This window comes from Aquarana catesbeiana, linkage group LG05 (assembly GCF_042186555.1).
Source record: "Aquarana catesbeiana isolate 2022-GZ linkage group LG05, ASM4218655v1, whole genome shotgun sequence".
NCBI classification, from domain to species: domain Eukaryota; kingdom Metazoa; phylum Chordata; class Amphibia; order Anura; family Ranidae; genus Aquarana; species Aquarana catesbeiana.
In genome coordinates, this window is record NC_133328.1 from 106,401,606 (window position 1) to 106,414,232 (window position 12,627).

At 40.2% G+C, this 12,627-nt stretch overlaps 1 protein-coding gene across 1 annotated transcript in view; it reads right to left on the reverse strand.

The window, feature by feature from the left end:
* The window catches only part of DNAH11 (dynein axonemal heavy chain 11), a 424,128-nt gene that overhangs the window by 34,723 nt on the left and 376,778 nt on the right, over nt 1-12,627 (reverse strand). Inside the window, exons 76-80 of the mRNA XM_073630040.1 lie at nt 12,236-12,427; nt 7,261-7,380; nt 5,868-6,110; nt 3,550-3,732; nt 3,362-3,477 (exon numbers count right to left, since the gene is read on the reverse strand). Coding sequence (XP_073486141.1) covers nt 3,362-3,477; nt 3,550-3,732; nt 5,868-6,110; nt 7,261-7,380; nt 12,236-12,427 — 854 coding nt within the window. The remainder of the gene's footprint in view (nt 1-3,361; nt 3,478-3,549; nt 3,733-5,867; nt 6,111-7,260; nt 7,381-12,235; nt 12,428-12,627) is intronic.

Below are 12,627 nucleotides of genomic sequence, written 5' to 3' on the forward strand. Positions count from 1 at the left end.
TCCTTCCTCATTCTTTATGGGGCCAGTATGGTCTGTCCTACCTTTTTTACGGTTTACATACTTAAAGAATTTCTTGGGATTATTTTTGCTCTCCTCTGCTATGTGTCTTTCATGTTCTATCTTAGCCATCCTTATTGCACCCTTACATTTCTTGTTGCATTCTTTATAAAGTCTGAAAGCTGATGATGATACCTAAACCTTGTATTTTTTGAAGGCCTTCACCTTTGCTTTTATATGCATTTTTACATTGGAGTTAAGCCATCCTGGACTTTTGTTCGCGCATTTAAATTTATTACCCAATGGGATGCATTGGCTAATGCCCTTATTTAATATGCTCTTAAAGCAAACCCACCTCTCCTCCGTGTTCTTTGTTCCTAAGATTTTATCCCAATTTATGCATTCTAGCAAGGTTAATAGTTTAGTGAAGTTGGCTCTTTTGAAATTTAGTGTCTTTGTATTCCCTTTATGTTTCCTATTTGTGTGATTTATACTGAAACTAATTGACCTGTGATCGCTTTTACCTAAATTGCCTCGTAATCCCACATCCGTGATCAGGTCTGTATTGTTGATAATTAATATATCCAGTAATGCTTTATTTCTAGTTGGTGCGTCTAACATCTGACCCATAAAATTGTCCTGCAAGACATTAAGGAACTGTCGAGCCTTAGATGAATGCGCGGTTCCATCCGCCCAGTCTATATCTGGATAATTAAAATCCCCCATTATGATAACACTTCCCATCCTTGCTGCTAATCCAAATTGTGATAGGAGGTCTGTCTCCACTTCCTCCCTCAGGTTAGGGGGCCTATAGCATACTCCCAATATTATTTTCCCCTTTGCTTCATCCCTTTGGAGCTCTACCCAAAGGGATTCCACCTCCTCCCTAGCTCCCTTAGTGATGTCATCTCTCACATTCATTTGTACATTATTCTTGATATATAGGCATACCTCTCCCCCCTTTTTACCCTCTCTATCCTTGCGATAAAGGGTATACCCTTAAATGTTGGCCAGCCAATAATGAGAGCAGTTGAACCAGGTCTCTGAAATTCCCACAAAATCCATATCCTCCTCGTACAACAGTATCTCTAGTTCACCCATCTTGTCCGCCAGGCTCCTGGCATTGGTGAACATGCCACGTAGTTTAGACCGGTAACATATTATCCTCGTATTGGGTGTTCCGAGATTGCAACTAGGACTTGCTACTATACTTACCTTGGGTTTTTATGCTTTGGTCAACCTACCACTAATGCCCCCAATACTGCCCTCTGGAATATGTTCTGCGCTGACTATCTCTACCTCTGGACCCTCCCCCCATCACCTAGTTTAAAAACCCCTCTAACTTTTTGGCCATCTTCATTCCCAGCTGATCTGCACCCTCCTCATTTAGGTGCAGTCTGTCCCTTCTATAGTACCGGTTATCGACTGAGAAGTCGGCCTAGTCCTCCATGAACCCAAACCCCTCCTTACTGCACCAGCTCTTCAGCCACTTGTTTACTTCCCTAATCTTCCTCTGCCTTTCTGGTGTGGCTCGATGTACTGGTAGTATGCCTGAGAATACTACCTTGGAGGTCCTTTTCCTCATCGTTCTTTAGGACACTCCATCTGCCTCTGCCTCTGCCAACGTGCACCATGACAGCTGGGTCTTCCCCAGCCCCTCCCAGTAATCTGTCCACCAGATCCGTGATGTGCCGAACCCGAGCGCCCGGTAGACAACATACTGCTCGGCACTTCAGGTTTTTGTTACAGACTGCCCTCTCTGTCCTTCTAAGAATTGAGTCCCCTACCAACAGAATCTGTCCTTCCTTTACCTTTGCTTCTCCCCCACTCTCACTGGAGGAGTTCTTCCCCTGGCAGCTAGGAGAGTCCCTCAACTCCAGCAGTGCTGGTCCCTGACTGGTTTCACCAATGTCACTCAATGGAGCGTACTTATTGGGATGCTCCAGCCCTGGATCGGCTTCCCTGGCACTTCCCCTCTACCCTTCCTGACTGTCACTGTCATCTACTCTTTGCTAGTGCCTGCACCTCTTTGTCTCCACCCGCCTCTGTGCTGGCCCCTGCCGACACCTGCCGTGTACGTTCCTGGCTCTCCTTTAGTATGAAGGGACCTCTCAGTGCTGACAGTTGCTTCCCCAGATTCAGAACCTGGGCTTCCAGGGAAACAATGCACTTACATTCAAGCACCTGTGAGCAATTAACCACTCCCCTTAATTAGGCTGAAGGAATCCCAATAAATTCCTGTGCCTCTCAATGAATGACGAAGAAAGTAAGATTCATTAGTACCCTCAATGACACAGGTTCCCTCTCTTTTATTTCCTTTTGTCCTCAATATTGCTTTTTAAAACAATGTGGCATGTTTGATAGAGGAGGGGTAATATGGAGGCTGATATATGATTTTTCTGTTTGCCAGTGTCCAAACCTCCTAAAAGCAGCACTATAACCCAACTGTATCCATATTTCTGTGTCCCTCAATAAACTAAAAGAAAAAGATTTTACAGCAGGTATAAAAATCTTACTGTGACATAATATTTCAATTGATGGTATACTTAAGACATGAAATATGAACAAAGCATTTGCCTCTTTAGTGCGTACTTGTGTCACTTAAGAGCACTAAGTGTCATTTCATCTGCTGCCTTGTTTCTCTGCTACCTGTATGAGTCACTTGTGACAAGTTTTCCTAACAACAAGAGAAAAAAGAGGTGATGGGCAGGGGAGCTCCAGCACACAGCTTGTGACTGACAGCCTCAACTCTGTTCCTGTGTGAAGGGTGTGTGTTCCTTCCATCGAATCAGCTTTCACTGGGCTCTGCAGAGTGTGACTTCAGCTCCCTGCCCCCTGCTGTTTGAAAGCTCAGACAAGCTGTATAAATTCTGGACTTTGAATGGCTGTACTGTAGATAAGAGAAGATGTCTGATAAACAGGTACAACCTATGTAGGAGGATTTAATTAATCTCTTGCTATCATGTGAGGCCAGTAACTTCATTGGGTATATGTAAGGGTTTACATTACAACAACTTTAAAGAGACTTGTTCCGGTTTCTGAAATTAAAGAAAAACTGTCAGAGATCTCCTATCGCATCTAAATTTTATAGGGTGGATCATAGAAACACAGCAATACATGTGATCAAGGCCTTAATTTTGTTTAACTATGTCCAGTACGTGAAAAGGTCAGGAATCCTAACTAAATATAGATTCAATGGATGGCAGTACTCCATTCTAGTAAGTCATTGTCACTACTGTTTCCATATGATAACATCTACATAACATCTACATTCTGTATATCAGTGTGATATTAAAAGTGGTGAGAAATAGCACATATAACAACACAGTGTACCTAAAAGACATTGTTAAATCACAGTGCTCACCATTGCCCTAGCCCGAATGTTGATGGATATGCCAGCCTAGTCCAAGAGTCAGGAACACTGTCATAGTAGAGTGCAGTCTGCAGAGCCTCCATATCTGAGGAGATAGTGAGTTCCCCCTAGAGAGACGAAGTCCTGTTAGTATTATTGACTTTCAAGTTATGAAATAGGCTTCAGAAAAGCAAACTGACCTTCAGTCCTAGGTCAAGTTCTTTTAATGACCTCCGGATCTCTTTCATAAGGATATTCATTCGCTCACATTCCTGGAAACAGACCAGGATGTAAGGACTCCTCTCTGCTGTCTTTTGCATTATCTCCTGCAAGTTATATTCTTCTGGAAGCTTTTCCAAAATTTCATCCAAAACATTCTTCACCTGCAAAGAAAAGTATAGATGGCTTGTCCATGTATGCAATCTAAATATAGGAATACATTTCTTCCAATAAATGCAGCTTATAAGCAATACCAATATCCTTTAACCGCAACAGCCTAAAGCTGACCTTATATGGATTGGAATTCAGCTGGTTCAGCAGAGACCAGCCGAATTGTGATCCATGTGTTGTCAACCCTGTTTGACAGATGTCAATTTTTAAAGTGACTTCTATCGACATGTCGGGCATGTTGGAAGTTTTTTCTCAATCAGCAGTTGCAGCCAATCGGCTGTGGCCACTAACCAATGTATTCTGACAGCAGAGTCCCACTGTCAGCATATACAATGTCCTAGTAGGGACCATGTCCCTACTAGGACATTGTATATGCTTTATGCTTTAAGCCCGCCAGCTAATTGAAAAAAAAACGAGTCATCTATGGTCAGCTTAGGTTGTCCCTTGTGCACATTTATCTGATTATTCCCTGATGTGCTCACCAGCAGCCATTTCAAGTAGTACAACATACCTACTCACAAGGGACAAAAGTATGGCATGCCTACCTGTTGCAGTAAAGCACAAAACAAAATCTGCCACCTGTATGTGAAGTTATTATTACTCTTTTCTTCTATTATATACTGTATAGAGCACTGATTTATTACACACGTAACCCATAAATTTGTGTTTTGTTTGGATATGAAACCAGCTCAACTTGAGCAGAAGAGAAAGGTTTAAAATTTGTGTCAGGTTGTAAATGTTGTATTGCCATAGAGATTTCCTCCCAGTCCTATGTGACAACCCATCAGTTGGACAGAAAGCGAAGGAAGAAGTCCCCAATGAGACACATACTATTCTAACTTTATCACAAATTAATTTTACTTCTGTATCTGTCCCCACTGATGAGTTACTCTTCACTTCCAGTTCTGCTCTACAACTGTTGAAATAGAAATGTTAGGAAACATCCTAAGCAGGAACAGATACAGCAATAAAGCTTTGACTGATGTTTTAATTCTTCCATATTTAAATGTAAAAAACAGACTGGGAGAAAGTTGTTGATCTTTATCTAATATTTAGAAGAAATAATACTGTGGAATGCTGGTCCCATGAATATTTGATTGCCATTGGGGACTAAGGAAGGAATTTTCTCCCTGACAGATCTAAATTAGAGCATGCTTTAAAAGAGGCTTTTGCCATTCTTTGGATCAGCTGCAGTTCTGACAACACAAGTTTTTTTTCTATCAAACTCAACAGATGTCCATTTTTAACCTATGTAACCACTGTACTACTATGCTGCAATGGTTAACACTGTAGGATACTATAATGCCTCATTCACATGATGTTGCGGAGCATACTTTGGTTGTTTGACCAGCGTGCAGACTATGTAACTCTATAGGGAGGCTGTGTATGTACTGAACACAGCTGCTCATCCTAATCTGACAGGCATGCAAGGGCAGGTGAGCTGCCCTGAGCACAGTCAGTGTGCGATTGGGAGGAAGAGAGGAAAGATCCCTGGTGCCGCACATCCACTGAGTCCTATGGTGGTATGAGAGAGACAACCTCAGCCTGGGCTCCCACCAGGCTACGCCCCAACACAATTCACTCCGCCTCTCGAAGCTTAATCATGGGGATCCCCGTGACTAAGCTCTGAGGGGCAGAGTGAAACACTTTGGGGGTGTGGCCTGGTGGGAGCCCAGGCTGAGGTTGTCTCTTTCATATCACCATAGGACTCCGTGGATGTGCGGCACCAGGGATCTTTCCTCTCTTCCTTCCAGTGACTACAGGAGCTGGGATGAGCTCCATCCCTTGCTGGCAGTCCTGCAGTGGTTGCAGCATTACCCACACTACTCCTCATAGTGATCGTGCCTGAGCAGCACACTAAACAAACCGTGTCTTACAGTGTGCAATTGGGGCTGCTTTACCAACCCTGCATACCTGTCAAATTAAGACAACTGGCTGTGTCCCCATAAACAAATGGCTGTTTTATACTGTACAGGCCACAGCGCGTGTGTGAATGAGGCCTTAGTGTTAACGTCAGTAAAATGATAGTTGTAGTCCTAATACATACAGACAGCCAAATTAGTGTCTCAACAGTGCATGTGTGGTTCCTTACGATCATTATACATCTATGATACCAAAACTAGCCTACCTTTTCTTCTATGGAAGATCCTGAACCTTCACCAATCAGATTATCCTTAGGCTGCAGTTCTAGAATGGTCTTAAAAAGGTTATCAGATGTTACTGTCAAGAATTCAATCTCTGCATTTGGGTGGAGTCCATATAACACAGGATTTTCTGCAGGCAACATTTCATCAATATAGTCGTGGTATCCAATATAATCCAAATTTGGAGGAGCCTTGAAACCAGGGGCTAGATAAAGCTCCCCATCAAGCTAAAAAAAAATAAAAAAAGATTTCAATTACGATTTAAACACTTAGAGGAGCATTTATAAGCCAAATTACCAAAACAACTAGTCGCAAATCAGGATGTCGCTCCTTTAGCAAAGTCTCAGAGACAGGTTTACAGACTTGTACACCTGTATTCCTGGACAACCAAGTGCAACAATTTGCAAAGTTCTGACACAAAATGTATTACTAAAACAGATTTTAATCTTCACAGACACATAATTAAGAAGAGGTCAGGTTTCATTCTGTCACAGTGTGACTACAGAGCAGACAAAGAAGGAATTACTCAAGCTGTAACCTTGTAATACATTTGTTGCACAAACTGATCCTGTTTAGCATCACCTTGCTTTACGACAGAATTGGTAAAGAGCCCCTTAGAATTTTTAGTGCTTCTTTCTTGTTCGGCTGTCGTTATTTTTCTTATTCATTAAGCTCCAGTGTATTATAAAGTTTATCTGCACTAATAGAATGTTAATACTGACTCACATTCTGACACGCAAATTAGCTTTAAAATGTTTAAATTGCAAGGTAAATACAGACAAGAATAGCAACAAACTGTAGGAGCTGATATATTAAAGGTACAATTTTCAACCTGGATAAGGTGAAGCTCTTCTTAACATGACCGAATGGCTAATTACTTCTGGGAAATAAGGAAAGGGACAAGAACGGCCTGACTGCTACTGTTACTCCTGTTGTAAGCAGCACCTGCAGCATCTGTCATTGCTGTTAGCACCCCTCCCCTGTATAATGTGAGTTTTGACAACTCAATAGGTCTTTTTATGAAACCCTTGCCTAAATTTAATCTTCTTAGCAAGGATTTGCCCTCCTTTTATGCCACAAAACTTTCACACTAAACACACGTATACTGATGACCCTATCCAAAATTATAAATCCCATGGCAACAGGACAAGTACTGAAGATGCTAATGAAGAGTTTCAGTGTCATACAACCTTCATATCACTGTCCACAGACAATCCCATCTGTGGTGCACACGGTTCTTCATGAACACATGTGGTTTCTTTTCACTAAAACAAAAACTAGATATGCTCCCCTGACAACCTTGCAAGAATTCACAAATTTTATACATTCACAGAAAAAAATGTATAAAACATTTCATATACTTAAATATTACATTACCATTGCTGTGCTCATATACACCTCTAAATATGTCTGACATAACCTTCTGTCCCAGTCATCAGTTATGTGACCACCATACATGATTTCTCCAAACAAGTAGCGCAAATCTTCCCATGGTACCTGTGGGTGGAAATTAGAAGGTTAATATCATATAATTTGTATTTGTATAGTGTTTTTCTCCCTAGGGACTCAAAGCGATTAGGAGCCATCTTGGGCACACTCAACTGAGCCAATTAACCTACAAACTAAATGTCTGTCTAATGCCGGAGATCCTGCTACTACACTTACATGGCTGACTGAAAATACAATATCTACATTTTTCCTTAGATACTGAACTAGGAAATCGATAAGATTTTTTTGCTTTAGGCTGCATTCACACCTGAGTGAAGCGATTTACTGGCGTTTTTATTTGAGAGTTTGTCTGCATTTTAGAAGCATATTACAAGCATTTTACAGCTTCACACATTTTTGTTTAGCCAATAGGAAGCACTAGGAGAAGAGAGGTGGAGGGGATTAGGGGTGGAGAGCTGCTGTTTAAGCAGAAAACGAGTGACAAAACACTCGTAAAACGCTTTTGTTACACATTTTCAGGCCTTCCCATTGAAGTCTATGGGCCCAATCTGCCAAAAAGAAGCTCATGTACTTTTTTGAGCAACAAGCATTGTGCTTGAGGCAACAGAATGCTCAGATGTGAACAGGGGCCATTGAAACTAATGCATAAGCATAAAATCTCTCACATGTGAACAGGGCCTTAGCAGAAGTCTACTGCTGCAGTGGAAGCACGCCACCATATCAGTTCAATGTTAAAGTAGAACTAATGGCAAAACTTTTTTTCATTTTGGATAAAGCAATGAAGAATTATAACCCCTGACAGTTTTTTTTTGTCATTTGTGTCCTATTAAGGAGATTTGCCTTTGCTTCCTGTCCCATAGCCTAAACAAGAAATGGGAGGAAATCCCTCCAAAAGGAAGGAATCCCTGATTGTGACGATGATCACCAGAATATGTGATCTTGGTCAAAAAGCGGTTTAACCATATAATCACACACATAGGTTGGACTTGATGGACTTGTGTCTTTTTTGGACCTCACCTACTATGTAACTATGTAACATCCCAAAATTTAGGATTTTATTTTATTTTAACTTTTAATGATAACAGAAAACATGACATATGACAATAGAGAGAGTGCAATAAAAACCTAACAGGTGTTCTTATTCCTCTCCACTATCTATAACTAAAAAATAATAAAAAAGTTTTACCCTTAGTTATTCTACAGGGATACATATTACCACACTCTGTGGTGACTATTGTATTATTATTAATATTATATAAATGGCCTTTTTATACAAATTGTGTATTCTATCACTGAATTAAGCCTAGATTATGTGGCTGGCATCATTTGATACAAACTTCTCCTTGGGACATTGTTTATTCATACAAATTATTATCATCATTATTATTATTAAGGATTTTGTGTGACCTGCAAATTTGAGGATGCAAAATTGTTCATTTAATTTTTAAATTTAACAGACAAAATAACAAACTTACTGGCTGCATGTCCAGGTAAAAATAAAGGGAAAAAAGAAGAAAACGAATGTAGCCACCACATTTAAGGATTGGTAAACTGCAAAATATAACATTTTTGCTTTTGGCTTTAGATACCCTGCCACCACACGGTCACTTGTGAATAAAGCCTGGATCGTAAAAGCCAAGCATCTACAGTATACTTACCTTTTCAGCGGTCTGTGTCTTCAATAACTATGCTTTGCTGCTCCCTGGCTGCTGTAGATGCACCACACTACTCTCCCAGACGCATGCTGTATTTTCTCTTGAGAACAAGAGAAAAGAAAGGAAAGGGGCATAGGCAGCCTCATAGCGTTATACCGTCTTTATTGAACTCAAATAAAACCAAGTATAAGTGTTGCAGAGAAGAGAGGAATGAAAAGTGTGGAACATGCAGCGAGTAGCAATCTGCAGAGAGATGTGAGGAGCTGCCGGTGGCATATGTGGTAGAAGTTATCATCCAGTGTAGTGGAGAGCAGCTCCTGTCCTGGCTGCCGCTATGATCCTCGCTTGAATCTCCTCCTTTAGCTTAACTGGTGCAAGGAATTCTGGGATGTGCATTTTGAGGACACACACTTCCTCTTCAACAGTCTGATGAGATAAGATGATGGAGACTGATAAAGAGGAAGTGTGTATCCTCGGAATGGTGGCACATTCATTTTGAAAGTGTACCCTAAGCAAATTCTTTTGTTTGTGTTTTTTCTTGGCAGCTCTTACATCACTATGAGCCGTATGATCCAGCAGGAGAAACCACAGCATATGGCAGAAGGAGCAGGTATTCAACACATCCAAAAGTGTGGAATACTTGCAGCAGGGAGGAGCAAAGTGGTGGCTTTTTAAAACACAGGCTGCGGAAACCGTAAATATACGGCCTTCTATAAATGGCCTTCCTTAACACTTCAGACTTCTTTTACAAGAGATCACGTGACAGGGTCATATTAAGTCAAGGACTTCAATCTTATAAGCAAATCATACTGTAAGTTATGACTTCATCTGCAACATGCTTTTTACGGACCAGTGACCTAAAGTGGAAGAAAACCCTAACTATAACTATTCTTAAAAATGTTCCCTCCCCTCACCTCCTACGTATCCTACCTAATCTGTGTAATAATGATCTGTGTATCTACCCATTTCCAATCCACTCTGGTCAAATTATCCTGCAGCTCTGGCTCAAACAGTGCTCTACAACATCTGGGAATTCCCAGAGCCATGACAATACCCATAGGCTCCAATGGCTAAGCCTTCTCCCCTGCAGCAGCCGCTCACTGATACAGGGGAGCCGAAGCTGCGGGATCATATGACTGGACAGGATGTTTTTTTATACAGTTTAGATAGGATAGTTGAGGGGAATGAGGTATTTTAAGAAAAGTTATAGTTAGGCTTCCATATTAAAGTACTGAAGCCAGAAGTATTTGGGCACTTAGCATTTGGAAGTCAGCAATGTTGGTCTTTAAGATTGCGTTTGTACAAGTTCACTTTAGTTATATAGATGCACTGTATGTTTTACATTCATTATCAGCATTATATAAATATGAACAGACACAATAAAGAAAAATGTGATGAACACAATCGGACACGGGTTTGATGCTACTATATCTCACAGATCCCGCTGCTAACAATTTAAAAGCATTTTACACAGGCACCTGAACCCAACCCACATAAGTATTATTTTTCAAAGTCACCTTGTTAATTTAATAAATGTGGCATGAACTTGTTTTACCTTTCAAATAAAATCACTCATCTCACCTTAATTTCATCTCAAGTAGAATATCAGTGGGAATGTCACAACAAGGTGGCATCCTTAATACATAATAATGACACATGCAAGAATCTCAATGTTATTTATGTATGTGACGTGCTGCAAATTGCTTCCATCATCAAAACTAATTGTAGTGATTATTAATGCAATGTTAAGGACTGTCAGATTTGCTGTATATAATTACATTTTTGCCAGTGCTTCATTACCTGCCTAATGAATAAGGAACACATGTACATGGAATCCACTGCTTTTGGTAATGACATAAAGAGCATTTTTCTTACATGTTTGATATTTCAGAGGCTTACTGTGCATTTATAGTTACACAAACTATTTATTATAGATGTTTAAAATGAAACAGAGCGTTATAAGGTATCGTTTACCCATAATGCCGTGTGTAGATTCACATCCACCTGCTAATCACTTAGCCAATGTGCAAGTGGAGAGATCATTATTGTTTTTGTCTGATGTGTTAGCTGAAATTCTGTGGAACCACCCTGAGCATATTCTTTGGACAAAGAACAGAAAAAGGATAGGTTTAGATGTGCAGCTAAATGTCGATGCCTCTGAAAATTGATCTGTGTTTTAGCTCCATGGTGTGCAAATTTTGTTTTAGCTCCATAGAGGTTGCAGGAAAGAAATGTGCACGATTTCCTATCAACACAGCCGGTGCTGACAGGGGAATCCCTCCTGCCAAGACATTGTATTCTCCCGGCGGAGAGGGCGGAAGAAGTCATCCCGGCTAGGAGAAGACAGTGATTATTGCTAGGGGCTATAGCAGCTGCTAGCAAAAATCACAAGTATAATCTGGCAGGCAGGTTGTACCCAAGTTGATTGATCATCTTGGTACATTCAGCCTGCCCATACACGGTTTGACTCTCCTAAATGTGTGCACAGATCAGTCATATCTGCTCATTATATATGCATGTTCTGCTTCTTTTTTTGTGTCTTGCTGATGCTTGTACTTTACTAAAAGTCTACTAGACAAGGCCTGTCTGATTGAAAACAACAGACCTTCTGCAGTTTCTAATACATTCAAACACTCCCAGTGCTTTTTGTAGCCAGAAACAAAGTGATCTAGTCTTTTTTTTTTTTTTATCAATGGCAAAATTAAAAGAAAATTATACTTTTTTATTTAAAATAACAATGGGATTTTTTTGACTGGGGAATGCCAACACATGCCCTACTGAATCATGCAAAGTGTGTGTGTGTATTTATTTGTCAGTACAATTACGGAGGCTGTTCATTTTGGTCTCATCAGTGACACCTTATTAATATGTACTATACTATTTACTGTAATATTTACTTTGTGGCATAACCATTAAGACTGCTTGAGCTTTGCAGAGTGTATTTTTTAATTTGACATTTCAATAATGACTGTAGCATTATGATAACTCTAATGTAATCTAATTAGGTAAACAGTAGTCCTATTTTAATTATTATCATCTTATTAACCTTGTTTTCCAGGGGAACAAAAAAGTGTGAAACATGACTACATCTATATGGTAATGATACAAACTAATAGTAAGGTTATGACAACTATACCAGATATTACAGATGTTATTAAAATTGATTTTAATTTATTTTATAGGAATCGTTGTGGTAACTATGTTATAATAACACATTTATGTACTGATTTCTGGTGCTTTTATCCTACCTTTGTGTTGGCTTCCAGGTAGTTATAAAGCACATTGACGCAGATAGTGAGATCTCCGGCATTGAAAGGGTAGCTGCGGTTCCAGCCTTGGGGACCAAACTTGAGCCGTCCAGCAACACAGGCATGGAAGTAGCAGAGAGAAAAGAGGATGCTTTTGAACTCCTGCTCTCTTGCACACATCTCAAGTGTATCCTGTAAACCATAAAGAGAAGGGTAGCATTGCAACAAATAAAACCACAGGAAGAAAAGGACAATAAATGCACTAGACAAGTGTTTAAAAGAAGTATTCATGAATTCATCTCATTAGGGACTGCATATATTCTGCTCAGACTTGCACATATTCAGAATAGCTTTGTCAGAATCTAAGAAGGGTGAAGCTATTTCTCAGCAAA